This window comes from Schistocerca nitens, chromosome 6 (assembly GCF_023898315.1).
Source record: "Schistocerca nitens isolate TAMUIC-IGC-003100 chromosome 6, iqSchNite1.1, whole genome shotgun sequence".
Lineage (NCBI taxonomy): Eukaryota > Metazoa > Arthropoda > Insecta > Orthoptera > Acrididae > Schistocerca > Schistocerca nitens.
The window spans coordinates 251,712,910-251,729,466 of NC_064619.1; the positions used below are offsets into that span (position 1 = coordinate 251,712,910).

The window sequence follows — 16,557 nt, forward strand, 5'->3', positions numbered from 1 at the left end:
AGTGTGAAATTGATGTTTCTATTACCTCAGTCTGTTGTATAAAGCTATTTATTGATTCCATACTGCTCACACAAAAGTATTTTGTCATTAAAATTATCTTCTTATGTTGTGATGTATGAACAAGTTGGAAAGTCTGTAAAGTCTATCCTGCTGAGATGACTAGGGAAGTTTCTATGATGGAAATACATTCTTATCAGTGATGTCTATCAAACGTTCAATACGATATTACAGTACTGGCAGCTCCTCTGCCAACATGTTTATTCTCACTCTTGTTTCCATGTGCTTTGAGGTCCAAACTAAGTAAATGTCCATTGTGCATGGTGTCATTTGAGAGATGGTCTGCACACTCATTTAACTGCAGGCCTTGGTGCGATGAATCCAGTGAATGCTGCAGCCTATCCACCTTCTGCATTATTGTCCCTTTATGTTAACAGGGTGTTGATATCTAATAATACACTTAATGAATCTGATAGGATCAAGATTTTTTTCAGTCCACTGTTCTGACAAACTCTAGCTTGAAACTTCCTGGCAGATTACAATTGTGTGCCGGACTGAGACTCGAACTCAAGATTTTTGGAAGATGAGGTACTGCTGGTAGAAGAGTGAGGATAGGTCATGAGTCTTGCTTGAGTAATTCAGTTGGTAGAGCACTTGCCCATGAAAGGTAAAGGTCCCGAGTTCAAGTTTTTGATCCGGTACACAGTTTTAATCTAACAGGAAGTTTCATATCAGCACACACTCAGCCGCAGAGTGTAAATTTCATACCGGAAACTCTAGCTTGTGCAATGGCCACTGCCTCTACGGTATACAATAAGCTGTTCTGGAACAGTGTTTATGATCCTTCTGCTTGGAGATGATGATAAAAGAAAGTGGTATCCACTCAGGGTCGATCAGTTATTTTCGACTACTCAGTAAATATTAATCACATCTGACCACTGAATTTGCACAGTTCTCTTAAATACGTGGTAAATATTTAACATCTCTCTTTTGAGGAGCAGAAAGATGTTGCCCGTACTGAGTAGTGGGAAATAAGGAATTCTGAAATTCTGGTTAGTCCAGTGAACTGAATGGTAAGGAAGCATTCCTGTGAAGTAATCTTTACTAAAGGAAGGAAATGGTACACTTACTCCATCAATGAGTTTTTTTTAGTAGCACTGATTGATTAGTATGTTATTAATAATATCAAATAATGGAAGTGTTATGTAAAATGTGACTTTCTTACATCTTCAATCCAATAATGTGATTAATGTAAACGTGTTGTAAACTGATTTTCTGTTTTATGATGCATCCCAAAAAACAGTCTACTAAGAATTATCACCTCAGTGCAACGTGCATTTGCATGTTTTGTAATAAGTCTGTTATTACCTCTGAAATGAAAATATGTTTCAGATTTTTTTACTTATTTCACATTCATGAGAACCATTTAACTTAGGATCTGTCAAAACAGTATTAGCGTCCCACTGTTTGAATAAAAATGTAATGTGTTTTCTTGTTTTACGGCATGTTTTATGTCTTTAAGAATTCCTTACTATGGACCTACAGAACAAGAAGTGCATGCAATGTAATTTAATCTAAAGCAGCTACTGTAGCTTATTTAATTTCTGTACACATGAGGGGTCTCCAAGTATTAGATTTTCTGCAACATAAATTTATATGCCAGGAACTGGTGTCAAATAAAAAGAGGCATCTTTGCTACTTCAAAGACCACGACCAAATAGTGTTTGCACAAGCAACATAGCCATAAAATGCCAATTGTGTTTCAAAGATTAAGCCCACAATCACACAGTCAAGGCTTCTAACCATATTATAACATACCGGTTACAATCATCCATTACTTCAGAGGTCTGTCACTATGGCATGGTGCTGTGGGTTCAATCAGCAGGCAAGGGAGACAGGAATCTGTCAAAGGTAAGTACAGCTACAGTGAGGTACATGAATTTCAGGAAAACTTTTTCACTGTTACATCAAGCTAGAGCTTATATAGATGTTCGCCCTCATCTGGTGGCTGCAGTGTGGTGTTGATCCAGGGTGTCTTTGCACCTGGTGCAGTGGAGGTGACTGCGCCTGAAGGTAGTCTACTGCTAAGGCAGCGCACTGACAAAGTGCAGTGGTGGTGACAGCTGACATGTAAGTAGCAACTGTGAGGCAGGGGTGCAATGGTTAGCACAGCCTGTGGCAAGTTGCCAATTGCTTTCTGTGTTCACTGGATTCCATGTGCAGTCTGGTGATGTCAAATCTTGATCCCCAAGGAGCACGGCCAACGGCTGCCTAGCGGTGACTGTCTGATCAGACACACAGTTCTGCTACACTCTGGCACTGAATCTGTCACTGCCCAGTGGTCACTGTGCCTGCCTTTTTGTAGCACCCCTGTGCCAAGTTTTTTGTTGCTTGGCAGTGACGGAATGCACAGCCGACTGATGAAATACTTTATCAGTGCATCAGGTAAACATGTTAACACATGATAATGTAACGCTGGTGGTGGTTACCACGTCTTGTGTGTCATCATCAGCCAATTGCCTTTGGATGTTAAGTGGATTGCCGTGCCTCAAATTCCTCTGCATCATGGAATTCCATCTTCAGAGAAATTTGGTCCCTGGATTTTTCATGGTGCTGCTCCAATGAAACCTAGCTGTGAAGGTGCTAGAACAGACACTCAGTTATATTTAGGAATGACAAGAGTCTATATTCAATGGCTGGTTCCAAAAGCTACATACATGTGCTGTGAAAAATACACTAAATTAGCTGACACATTTATACACTTGGTCTCCAATTGTTACTGTTGTTGATACTCTTAAGTTCATTTTAACTATTTACACTTCCCTCTGACATCACTGGTTGATATTAGTCAGTAAAACATTGACAGTCATGGCATTAGTGTCAAATTCACTCGACTGTAACAGCAGTGCCAGTATATGGTCATGGGGATAATGTTAATTTGACTGGATTTATGGTTTTTTTTTCTTCATCTACAACCTTGAAATCTGCACACCATATTTTTGAGGATATCAGCAGCTATTTGCATGCTTCCATAAGTATTAGCATTCACCAATACAGAAGCACTCAGACACTGGATTATATAGAGAGGAACATGTGATAGTAACCCAATCAGTAATAACTTTGAAGAGACTGGATCTGCCCTCAAGAAGAAACCAACAGGACGACCAAGAAGTGTGCATTCTCACGTGAACACTGATATTGTAAATGAGCCTGTCTTATGGAGCCCACGGCATTCAATTCATAAGAAAGCAGCAGTGGTTGGAATGTCCTGGGAGTGTGTTCACAGAATTCTTCATCTTAATTTAAAATTTCACCCAAACAAACTACAAATGGTGAAACAATTGAAGGACCACAATTACCAGTTACGATTAGGATTTTGTCGACAAATGATAACAAAATAAACAATGACGATGAATTTCTAAACAAGTTGTGGATGTCAGATGAGGCACATTTTCATCTCAAAGGTTATGTGAATAAACAGAACTACTGTTACTGGGAAAACACAAATCCTAATGACGTTCATGAGCGCCCTTTAAACACTAGTAAAGTGACAGTATGCTGCGATGTTTCCATCATATGGGATTATCAGACCATATTTTTTCGCAAATGAATAGGGAAACACAATAACCGCCAATGTCGATCATTATGTGGAAATGTTACGAACTTTCATTACACCTGCATTGAACCATTTTCCAAATGCTCAAGAAGCCTGGTTTACACAGGACGGAGCATGGCAACAAATGGCATATGTGCAAGAATTGTTTGGCAACCGTGTGATCTCATGATTCGTAACATTCTCTGGCCCCCTAGATCACCAGATTTAACCGCTTGTGATTTTTTCCTGTGGGGCTACCTCAAGAGCAAAGTGTACATGACACGACCAAGAACCCTGAATGAGTTAAAACAGAGAATTTTGGATGCAATTCACAGTATCCCAGCTGAGATGTTGCAGCGGTCAATGAGGAATCACAACAGCAGATTTCATGAATGTATTCGTACTGGAGGATGCCATCTAAAGGACACAATTTTTAAAAAATGATAAATGCCATCACTGTTTCATAAATGGCAGAGTTGTAAGGTTTCAATTACTATGAAAGCAATTTCTTTACTTCAACACCTCTAGTTTTATTGGATTGTGGAAATGATCCCGTTTTTCTGTGTCACCCTGTACTTAGCACTTTATCACTTATTTCCTCCCCATATTATGCGATTTTCTTAGTTCTCTCATTCTCACAATTTTGGTCTCTTCCTAGATTATTACAAGTTAGACTTTTTTCAGCACTTATCCAGGATAGAAACATAAAGGAAGAAAAAGCTCTGCATACATTTCGGGCACTCTGTGGATGTTACCTCACACATGTAGAGAATTCAGAAAGTAAGTCACGCATGTCGTCCTATGCTAAGGCCATTGCACAGCAAGAGAGTTGCATTGTCTGAAGAGTTGTGGCAAAACGCTCTCTGCAGACTTCACACAACTAGTGGCAAGGTGGGCAAGCTAGCTGCCTGTGAAATTCTGCTGCCAGGACCAATACGGTACAATACGTAAGAGATGGAAAAGAGCCACTTTGGTACAACAACCGAGTTAGAAAATTGCTGCGGAGGCAAAGGGAACTTCACAGCAAACATAAACATAGCCAAAGCCTTGCAGACAAACAAAAATTACGCGAAGCGAAATGTAGTGTGAGGAGGGCTATGCGAGAAGCATTCAATGAGTTTGAAAGTACAATTCTATGTACTGACTGCAGAAAATCTTAAGAAATTTTGGTCTTATGTCAAAGCGGTAGGTGGATCAAAACAAAATGTCCAGACACTCTGTGACCAAAATGGTGCTGAAACAGAGGATGCCAAACTAAAGGCCAAAATACTAAATGTCTTTTTCCAAAGCTGTTTCACAGAGGCAGACTGCACTATAGTTCCTTCTCTAGACTGTCGCAGAGATGACAAAATGGTAGATATCAAAATAGATGACAGAGGGATAGAAAAACAATTAAAATCACTCAAAAGAGGAAAGGCCGCTGGACCTGATGGGATAACAATTCGATTTTACACAGAGTACGCAAAGGAACTTGCCCCCCTTCTTGCAGCGGTGTACTGTAGGTCTCTAGAAGAGCGTAGCGTTCCAAAGGATTGGAAAAGGGACAGGTCATCCCCATTTTCAAGAAGGGACGTTGAACAGATGTGCAGAACTATAGACCTATATCTCTAATGTCAATCAGTTGTAGAATTTTGGAACACATATTATGTTAAAGTATAATGACTTTTCTGGAGATTAGAAATCTACTCTGTAGGAATCAGCATGGGTTTCGAAACAGACGATCGTGTGAAACCCAGCTTGCGCTATTCATCCACGAGACTCAGAGGGCCATAGACATGGGTTCCCAGGTAGATGCCGTGTTTCTTGACTTCCGCAAGGCATTCGATACAGTTCCCCACAGTCGTTTAATGAACTAAGTAATAGCATATGGACTATCAGACCAATTGTGTGATTGGATTGAAGAGTTCCTAGATAACAGAAAGCAGCATGTCATTCTCAAGGGAGAGAAGTCTTCCGAAGTAAGAGTGATTTCAGGTGCGCCGCAAGGGAGTGTCGTAGGACCATTGCTATTCACAATATACTTAAATGACCTTGTGGATGACATCGGAAGTTCACTGAGGCTTTTTGTGAATGATGCTGTGGTATATCTAGAAGTTGTAACAATGGAAAATTGTACTGAAATGCAGGAGGATCTGCAGCGAATTGACGCATGGTGCAGAGAATGGCAATTGAATCTCAATGTAGACAAGTGTAATGTGCTGCGAATACATAGAAAGAAAGATCCCTTATCATTTAGCTACAATATAGCAGGTCAGCAACTGGAAGCAGTTAATTCCATAAATTATTTGCGAGTAGGCATTAGGAGTGATTTAAAATGGAATGATCATATAAAGTTGATCGTCGGTAAAGCAGATGCCAGACTGAGATTCATTGGAAGAATCCTAAGGAAATGCAATCCGAAAACAAAGGAAGTAGGTTACAGTACACTTGTTCGCCCACTGCTTGAATATTGCTCAGCAGTGTGGGATCCGTACCAGATAGGGTTGATAGAGGAGATAGAGAAGATCCAACAGAGAGCAGTGCGCTTCGTTACAGGATCATTTAGTAATCGTGAAAGTGTTACAGAGATGATTGATAAACTCAAGTGGAAGACTCTGCAGGAGAGATGCTCAGTAGTTCGGTACAGGCTTTTGTTGAAGTTTCGAGAACATACCTTCACCGAGGAGTCAAGCAGTATATTGCTTCCTCCTATGTATATCTCACGAAAAGACCATGAGAATAAAATCAGAGAGATTAGAGCCCACACAGAGGCAAACCGACAATCTTTCTTTCCACGAACAATATGAGACTGAAATAGAAGGGAGAACCGATAGAGGTACTCAACGTACCCTCTGCCACATACTGTCAGGTGGCTTGCAGAGTATGGATGTAGATGTAGATGTAGACCCCAGTCTGCTGCACTGGCGAGCTAAATTACATCAGACCAAGGTCTCTCACTGCACTGCCTTGGCCCACTACATGACCGAAGGTGGGGCCTGGTCATAACAACATTGGGCAGAGACACTGTAAATACTCACTGTCCAGACCTAGTAATATCTTGTCTTTAACTTTTACTGGTACCAAGATTTACTCCATGCCAGCTGATAGTAACATCTGGGTCAACCACCTTTGTTTATGTCTGGCCATTTCATCCAATAGTTGCTAGTCTCCGAGCCACTGCTAGATCTGATGATCACAGGGCTTGAGCTGGGGCTACCAATGGTGGGTCACCTCCAGGGTGGCTTTATCCAGTCTCTGAGTACCAGAAGTTAGTCTTTGGTTCGTGGCCTGTACCCCACACACCAGACTGATTTCTGGAGCAGCCGGTATCCAGTGTACATGCACCCACTGAACACTTGGCATCAGTCCTGCATCTGCAAGGAAGCACACTGATGCTGCCACTTCACAGAGACCGTGATCCTACCTGGTGAGCAGGCCCTGTTATGGCCAAGTACACCACATTGTGCTACACTGAGATATCTACTGCTGCCTGTATGTCAATGCAAGGCGTTGTGTTGCCTCCTTCAGCCACTGTACCAGTGACTTATTAAATAAAGACATCATTTTCAACTGAGCTTTACTGTTCCACGACTGCTGTGTTGTTGATGTTATACAAGTAATCGTCCTGCACATGGCATTCTGGGTTAAGGGGCATCATCCTGGCACACAGGATCTGCACTATCCACCCCTACACATAGGTGTCAGAGGAGAGCCAGCGACAATGAGTAATGTCATAGCTCAGCGTTCAGTATCGTCATCTCAACTGGGTGAGTGTGCACAAATTGTGTTTTGAATTACTTCCATTTGAGTAGTTGACAATGGTGAAACAATTGGTTTGGAGAGTCAATTTGGAGGTTCAATTTGTGAAAGTGGACTCTAGCAGTAATTTGAGTGAATTTAAGGAGCATACTAAAGACCGCCACCATCAGGTTTGCACCCAGACGGGTTTGTGGGCAGTGTAATTTCCTGGGGCACAGAGTTCCACGTGCTCAGTCTTCAGCAGTGAACTGATTTAAATGTAGAATGCTTGGGCACTATGCCACAGAATGTGCATAGTTAGCAGGCCGGCATAACAACTAGAAGTATTTGTAGTCAATACTAATGTAACCATCATATTCTTAAGTATTTCCCTGTGGCACTTTTCCTATGACTTTACAAAGAGCAAACCAGGGGAAGAAGAGGTTACAACTATGGAGCTAGTTCAAGACCATACTAAAAGAAAGAACTCAAATGTGGGCAGATAACATGGACTTGCAGCAGCAGGAGGATACTGCAGCTGAGGATGGATTCTTGTCCAGTATGTTAGTACCTATCCTAGATACCACTACCACTACCCTAGTGTCTCCTTTTTCAGGTAAAGCAGGGGAGGATGGGTTAGCATTTATGGACAAGTTGTTGATAGCCGCACAGCTGGATGGCTGGTCAGAAGAATAATTGTAGCATATGACCAAATTACTTTTTGTGTGAGATGCGAAAAGGTGTGTTGAGAGAAGTGGGAAATGCTCAAGACACTGTAAGATCTGAAGAAAGGCCCATTAAAGGGTTAATTATAGGAGGAATACTGGTAGTAGATATTAAACGGAGCAGTTGAGCAGTATATCACTAAGACAGGGTGAGTCAACTGAGAGTTTCATGAGCACAATTAGTAAGCTTAATGTGAATGTATATGAACTGACAAAGATTATGTATTGAGGAAGATATGGCCCAAGTTTTTGAAAGAATTAGCAAGAGCAATAGCATTGGCAACAGCATTGGTAACAACATTACATGAGACGACCCGAGTCCGCTACAAAAGGCGGATTATTTTTGCTGATGTCAAATGTTACTGATGTGATTGATCAGGCCACAAATGGTGAGATTGCTATCAGCTGCAGCATAAGAAATGTGGAAAACTGGGGCATCTGGATGGTTGAAGACAAAATGTGGGGCATAATAGAAAGGCACAGAATAGGAATTACAACAGCAATGGGGGCTCCCAGACCACCGAGCGGTGCTCCCAGCTATGTGTGCAAAGGTGGAATTTCGCTGAACTGGCTTAGTGGATGGAAGGAAACACAAGTTTTTATTCAACACAGGTGCACAAAGGTCTGTGGAAAGTTTGGGCCTCATAGGAAAGAGGTGATTATGATAACCTCAATGTGAGTTATGTGGGGTTGGGGGGTAAGGATGTTCATTCACTGGGAGCAGCAATATTGAGTTTTCCGCTAGTGGCAAAGCATTTCTGAGGATGCATGGAAATTTTGCCTTGTACAGGCCATAGTTACTGTACAATCTTAGGGTATATGAGTCAGTATTATTAAGGAAAGTACCAGTCCTTTGGGAATACCAGTGGTGACTGTACCAAAAACAATAAGGATGGAGCCAATGCTTATAGTGTTTGCTGTGATTGCAGACACCTTAATAGTCATATGGTTATGGATGCTTATCCATTCCCAAATATAATGGTGATTTTAGACCATTTGGGTCAGTGCAGATACTTTTTCACCATGGATCTGTGGAGTGGCTACAATCAGTTACAAGTAGCACTACAGGACCAGCTGGAAATGGCATTTATGGTTCCTTCAGGACACTAACAAAATTATTGTTGCCATTTAGATTAAAGGATGCACCAGCCACATTTAAATGTTTGTTAAATGGAGTTCTGTGAGGGTAAAAACTTAGACAGTGTATGGTATATTTGTCTTTGCAAGGAATGTAGAAGAACACATGCTGCACTTAAGAGAGGTGTTTAATAGGTTATGCGTAGTGCATTTAACTTTCAGTACAGAGAAGTGCCACTTTACACTGTATGAAGTACAGTGTTTAAGCCATGTGATTACTCATGATAGAGTTTACACAGATCAAATTACTGAAGGCCATACAGGATTTTCCAGTGCCACATTTAGAGAAGGAGTTACAGTCATTCGTGATTGTAGCATATTATTATAGAAACTTTATCCCAGAATTTGCAGATGATTCACTCACTTATGAAAAAAAAAAAAAAAAAAAAGAGGTGAAATTCCATTGGACATCAGACTGCAAAGATGTGCTCAAAAAACAAAATGAATTGTTGACAATTAGCCCACTGTTAGCTTTCCCAAATTATGAGAAGGAATTTGTATTGTCTTGTACTGTATGCAATCATGAGCTTGACTGTGTATTAAGTCAGGAAGTGAACTGAGCAGAGCAATCAGTAGCCTATGCAACACATCAGATGAATAAAGTGGAAATGGAGTATTACGAGGTGCATTCAAGTTCTAAGGCCTCCGATTTTTTTTCTAATTAACTACTCACCCGAAATCGATGAAACTGGCGTTACTTCTCAACGTAATCGCCCTGCAGACATACACATTTTTCACAACGCTGATGCCATGATTCCATGGCAGCGGCAAAGGCTTCTTTAGCAGTCTGTTTTGACCACTGCAAAATCGCTGAGGCAATAGCAGCATGGCTGGTGAATGTGCGGCCACGGAGAGTGTCTTTCATTGTTGGAAAAAGCCAAAAGTCACTAGGAGCCAGGTCAGGTGAGTAGGGAGCATGAGGAATCACTTCAAAGTTGTTATCACGAAGAAACTGTTGCGTAACGTCAGCTCGATGTGCGGGTGCGTTGTCTTGGTGAAACAGCACACGCACAGCCCTTCCCAGACGTTTTTGTTGCAGTGCAGGAAGGAATTTGTTCTTCAAAACATTTTCGTAGGATGCACCTGTTACCGTAGTGCCCTTTGGAACGCAATGGGTAAGGATTACGCCCTCGCTGTCCCAGAATATGGACACCATCATTTTTTCAGCACTGGCGATTACCTGAAATTTTTTTGGTGGCGGTGAATCTGTGTGCTTCCATTGAGCTGACTGGCGCTTTGTTTCTGGATTGAAAAATGGCATCCACGTCTCATCCATTGTCACAACCGACGAAAAGAATGTCCCATTCATGCTGTCGCTGCGCGTCAACATTGCTTGGCAACATGCCACACGGGCAGCCATGTGGTCATCCGTCAGCATTCGTGGCACCCACCTGGATGACACTTTTCGCATTTTCAGGTTGTCATGCAGGATTTTGTGCACAGAACCCACAGAGATGCCAACTCTGGAGGCAATCTGTTCAACAGTCATTCGGTGATCCCCCAAAACAATTCTCTCCACTTTCTCGATCATGTCGTCAGACCGGCTTGTGCAAGCCCGAGGTTGTTTCGGTTTGTTGTCACACGATGTTCTGCCTTCATTAAACTGTCGCAGCCACGAACGCACTTTCGACACATCCATAACTCCATCACCACATGTCTCCTTCAACTGTCGATGAATTTCAATAGGTTTCAAACCACGCAAATTCAGAAAACGAATGATTGCACACTGTTCAAGTAAGGAAAACGTCGCCATTTTAAGTATTTAAAACAGTTCTCATTCTCGCCGCTGGCGGTAAAATTCCATCTGCCGTACGGTACTGCCATCTCTGGGACGTATTGACAATGAACGCAGCCTCATTTTAAAACAATGGGCATGTTTCTATGTCTTTCCAGTCCGGAGAAAAAAAATCGGAGGCCTTAGAACTTGAATGCACCTCATACACTATCGAGAAGGAAATGCTACATCTCACATATGGCTTATATGGCATACACTTCTGGGTCATCTATACGGTAGAAAATTTAAGGTAATAATGGACCATGCACCATTAAATTGGATACTGGGGCTGAAAGATTCATCAACTAGATTAATGTGCTAGGCACTGAAGCTTAGTGGATTTGATTTTGAGAGAACCAATTTACCTGGCAAGGATCACGGGAAGGCAAGTAGGAAGATCTGCATGTTATGTAGAGTAGGTCACACCATCAAAGAGTGTCAGAAAGTGTAAGCAGCTGACGAGCACTTTAAACTATATGCAACACAGTCACGGGTCATTGTGCACAATATGCAAGAAAATGAAACTCGGCCCTTGTGTTCTGGTTCCAGTCATGATGCAGTGTGAGGAAGTATTGAGACAGGCACATGATTATGTGTTATCAAGCCACAAGAGATGGAAGAAACACAGAACTGTGCGTGGACAACAGTTCTGATGACATACCTGTAAACATGATGTGGAACAATATGTGAAGAACAGTTTATTGTATGCACAACAGTTTCAACTAAGCCATCAGCATATTCCACGGAAAAGATCAGAGGCCAATAAGCAATTTGAATCAATTAGAATGGATGGCCCTTTTGCACAAATGCTGGAGGGAATCATTACAGATAACTTTTCACAGTTCATGGGAATGCCATTGACCCCAGATCAGCAAGCAAACACTGTGGTTTAGCCAATGGTAAATAATTCGGTCTTTGAGTTCAGTGTTCCAGAGACATTAATTATGGATAAGGGTATCAATTTTATGTCAGAACTGATTAAACAGTTTTGTCATTTACTGCATATTCATAAGTCATGCACAAGTGCATGCACTCACAAGAGAATGGAAGAACAGAATGAGTTCACTGGAGATAGGGAAGGTATTGAGCTGTTATGTGAATAGTCACAATAATGACTGGGATACCCTATGGCCATGTTTTTGAATTAAATAATTTTAAGGTTCACAAAAGTAAAGGTCTATCATCATACATGATAGCATAAGGCCAAAAAGTGAAATCACCATTTGAGGTAGTCACACCTAAAATAGGCAGGAATGGAGAAGTGGTGTGAAATTTCATAAGAGCTTTATGAGAAATATGGAAGCACTTAGAAAAGAAAACCAATATAAAAGCCCCTGAACATCAGAAAAGAATGGGACAGCAGAATGAGACCTTTACTCAAATATCATGTAGGACAATGGATGTTATTAATAATCTCAGAAAGGGCAAAAAATTTGCTTGAAATGTAATCAGTGGTTATAATTTTCAGATGAACTTCAGTCTTGCAGTGTGTTAATTGCTATTTGGGTTAGTGAAGTAATTTGGGAGTATGTTCTGTTTTGTGATGAACTGTGAAAATGGTGTTTGTTTATTGTGTATTGATTATGGTCCACATTTTGGTGTGTTCAACAGTGGCGGACATAAATGCTAGACACGAGTGCCAAGTGCTTTACTTGTATCCTGTAAAATGGGGGGCTTTGGGTAAATTCATTCATATTACTATGAAGGAAATTTTGCTCATCACACTAGACGTGAAAAAGCCATGAATTGTTATCAGCAGACTAGCTACAGCGATTTCTGAGAGTTCACATTACAGTATGCCCTTCCTTGGCAGTCCCAACTGTGACAGGGATGTGTGAGATAAAGTTGTTTCTAGGGGGAGACAGATCCAGAAGGGTGCTCACGGGTCATCCTCGCAACACATCCTTCTCTTGCAGAAGGCAAGACCTCACTGCGTATTCTCAGTATATGCCCTAGTTTTCATTATCACCACTTGCTATTAGCAGGGATGTTCAAAGGAAACAGAACTGTCGCACAGTTGAATGGTACAAAGTTCAACATCTCAGAACTGATGTTTTGGTTTCTGGCATCAATAACAGGGGCTATGGCTCCAGACCTAACATATCCATTACTGTATTTGCCAGATAATCTTTTTGAAGCACTACCCACTAGGAAAAATGGTTCAAATGGCTCTGAGCACTATAGCACATCACACACATCCATGCCCGATGCAGGATTCGAACCTGCGACTGTAGTGGTCACGCGGTTCAAGACTGAAGTGCCTAGAACTGCACGGCCACACCGGCCGGCTACCCACTAGGAACTTGAGCTTGACCTTCCTGAGTAATACCTTAAATTACACCTTACTCAGTTCTCTTGACAAGCGTATAGTCACAAAGAAGTGTCACATTAGCATAGAACTGATGTACCAGCGTATTCAGCAGTATCACTGCAGATAGCAGCACAGGACCTTTTCTTGAGTCATCAGTCTTCTGACCGGTTTGATGCAGCCAGCCACAAATTCCTCTCTTGTGCCAACTTCTTCACTTCAGAGTAGCACTTTCACACTACATTCACAGTTATTTGTTGCATAGCCTATATCAAAATCTGTCTTCCTCTACAGGTTTTATCCTCTACAGCTTCCTCTAGAACCATGAAAGTCATTCCCCAGTCTTAACATGTCATATCATCCTGTCTGTTCTTCTTGTCCGTGTTTTTCATATGTTCCTTTCTTTGCCAATTCTGAGGAAAGCCTTCTTTTTCATTACTTTAACAGTCTACCTAATTTTCAACATTCTTCTGTAGCACCTCAAACGATTCAATTATCTTCAGTCCAGGTTTTCCTGCAGTCCACAATTCACTACCATACAATCTGTGCTCCTCACATTAAGGCCTATGTTTGCTACAAGCAGACTTCTTTTGTTCATGAATGTCCTCTTTGCCTGTGCCAGTCTGCTTTTTATGCCCTTCTTGATTTGTCTGTCATTGATTATTTTGCAACCAAAGTAGCCAAATTCCTTAACCTTGTCTACTTTGTGATCACCAATTTTGATGTTAGCTTTCTCCTACTCTCATTTCTTTCACCTTTCTTCAGTTTCCTCTCAATCCATAATCTGTACTCATGAGATTCTTCATTACATTCAACAGTCCTTTTAATTCCTCTTCACTTTCACTGAGATAGCAATATCATCAGTGAATCTTATCACTGGTATCATGTCACCATGAATTTTAAGCCCAGCGTCATTGCTTCTTCAATATATTGACTGAACAGTAGGCACAAAAAACTGCATTCCTGTCTTACCCATTTTTAATCTATGCAGTTTGTTCTAGGTCTTCCAATCTTACTATCCCCTCTTGATTCTTGTACATACTGTACATTACTTGGTCTTTGCCTATAGCGTACTTCTATTTTTCTCATAATTTTGAACATCTTGCACCATTTTACATTGACCAACGCTTTTTCCAAATCAACAAGTCCTATGAACGTGTTTTGATTTTTCTTCAGTCTTGCTTCCATTATCAAGCACAACAACAGGATTGCCTCTTTGGTGACTTTACCTTTTTGAACACCAAACTGATCATCATGTAACAGTTCCTCAATTTTTTTTTCCATTCTTATGTACATTATTCTTGTCAGCAACTTGGATGCACGAGTTATTAAGCTGATTGTGCAACAGTTCTCAAACTTGGCTACTCATGCTAGCTTCTGAACTGAATGGATGATAGTTTACCAGATATCTGATGGTATGTTACAAGTCTCACAGATTCTACACATCTTGCGAGCCTCATAGGTTCTACACATCAACTTGAATAATTGTTTGGATGCCACTTCCCCCAATTAGCATATACACTCCTGGAAATGGAAAAAAGAACACATTGACACCGGTGTGTCAGACCCACCATACTTGCTCCGGACACTGCGAGAGGGCTGTACAAGCAATGATCACACGCACGGCACAGCGGACACACCAGGACCCGCGGTGTTGGCCGTCGAATGGCGCTAGCTGCGCAGCATTTGTGCACCGCCGCCGTCAGTGTCAGCCAGTTTGCCGTGGCATACGGAGCTCCATCGCAGTCTTTAACACTGGTAGCATGCCGCGACAGCGTGGACGTGAACCGTAAGTGCAGTTGACGGACTTTGAGCGAGGGCGTATAGTGGGCATGCGGGAGGCCGGGTGGACGTACCGCCGAATTGCTCAACACGTGGGGCGTGAGGTCTCCACAGTACATCGATGTTGTCGCCAGTGGTCGGCGGAAGGTGCACGTGCCTGTCGACCTGGGACCGGACCGCAGCGACGCACGGATGCACGCCAAGACCGTAGGATCCTACGCAGTGCCGTAGGGGACCGCACCGCCACTTCCCAGCAAATTAGGGACACTGTTGCTCCTGGGGTATCGGCGAGGACCATTCGCAACCGTCTCCATGAAGCTGGGCTACGGTCCCGCACACCGTTAGGCCGTCTTCCGCTCACGCCCCAACATCGTGCAGCCCGCCTCCAGTGGTGTTGCGACAGGCGTGAATGGAGGGACGAATGGAGACGTGTCGTCTTCAGCGATGAGAGTCGCTTCTGCCTTGGTGCCAATGATGGTCGTATGCGTGTTTGGCGCTGTGCAGGTGAGCGCCACAATCAGGACTGCATACGACCGAGGCACACAGGGCCAACACCCGGCATCATGGTGTGGGAAGCGATCTCCTACACTGGCCGTACACCACTGGTGATCGTCGAGGGGACACTGAATAGTGCACGGTACATCCAAACCGTCATCGAACCCATCGTTCTACCATTCCTAGACCGGCAAGGGAACTTGCTGTTCCAACAGGACAATGCACGTCCGCATGTATCCCGTGCCACCCAACGTGCTCTAGAAGGTGTAAGTCAACTACCCTGGCCAGCAAGATCTCCGGATCTGTCCCCCATTGAGCATGTTTGGGACTGGATGAGGCGTCGTCTCACGCGGTCTGCACGTCCAGCACGAACGCTGGTCCAACTGAGGCGCCAGGTGGAAATGGCATGGCAAGCCGTTCCACAGGACTACATCCAGCATCTCTACGATCGTCTCCATGGGAGAATAGCAGCCTGCATTGCTGCGAAAGGTGGATATACACTGTACTAGTGCCAACATTGTGCATGCTCTGTTGCCTGTGTCTATGTGCCTGTGGTTCTGTCAGTGTGATCATGTGATGTATCTGACCCCAGGAATGTGTCAATAAAGTTTCCCCTTCCTGGGACAATGAATTCACGGTGTTCTTATTTCAATTTCCAGGAGTGTAAATTCTGATGGAATGGTATCTATCACTTCTTCCTTATTTAAGCTGAAGTCTTCCAAAGACTCTTAAAGTCTGACTAATACTGAATCCCCTCTCTCTTCCATATCAACTTCAATTTCTTCTTCTATTGCAGCATCAGGCAATTCCTCCACCTGGTAGAGGCTTTCAATTTACTCTTTCCACCTATCCACTCTCTCTTCTGAATTTAACAGTGTAATTCTCATTGCACTTTGCTAACTACATGAAGATTGTTTTGATTTCTGTACATGCCAAGTCAGTCCTTCTGACAATCATTTCTGTTTCGAATTCACATTTTTCCTGCAGTCATCTTGCCTTGGCTTCCCTGAACTTCCTATTTAATTAA

At 42.4% G+C, this 16,557-nt stretch overlaps 1 protein-coding gene across 4 annotated transcripts in view; it reads right to left on the minus strand.

Moving 5' to 3' along the window:
* The window catches only part of LOC126262370 (2',5'-phosphodiesterase 12-like), a 169,691-nt gene that overhangs the window by 132,239 nt on the left and 20,895 nt on the right, over positions 1-16,557 (minus strand). The window contains exon 1 of one of the 4 annotated variants that reach the window (XM_049958964.1): positions 1,816-2,444. The exons of the other annotated variants lie outside the window; for them this stretch is intronic. Coding sequence (XP_049814921.1) covers positions 1,816-1,832 — 17 coding nt within the window. The 5' untranslated portion in view covers positions 1,833-2,444. Of the gene's footprint in view, positions 1-1,815; positions 2,445-16,557 lie in introns of those variants that run through there. 4 annotated transcript variants of the gene reach the window in all.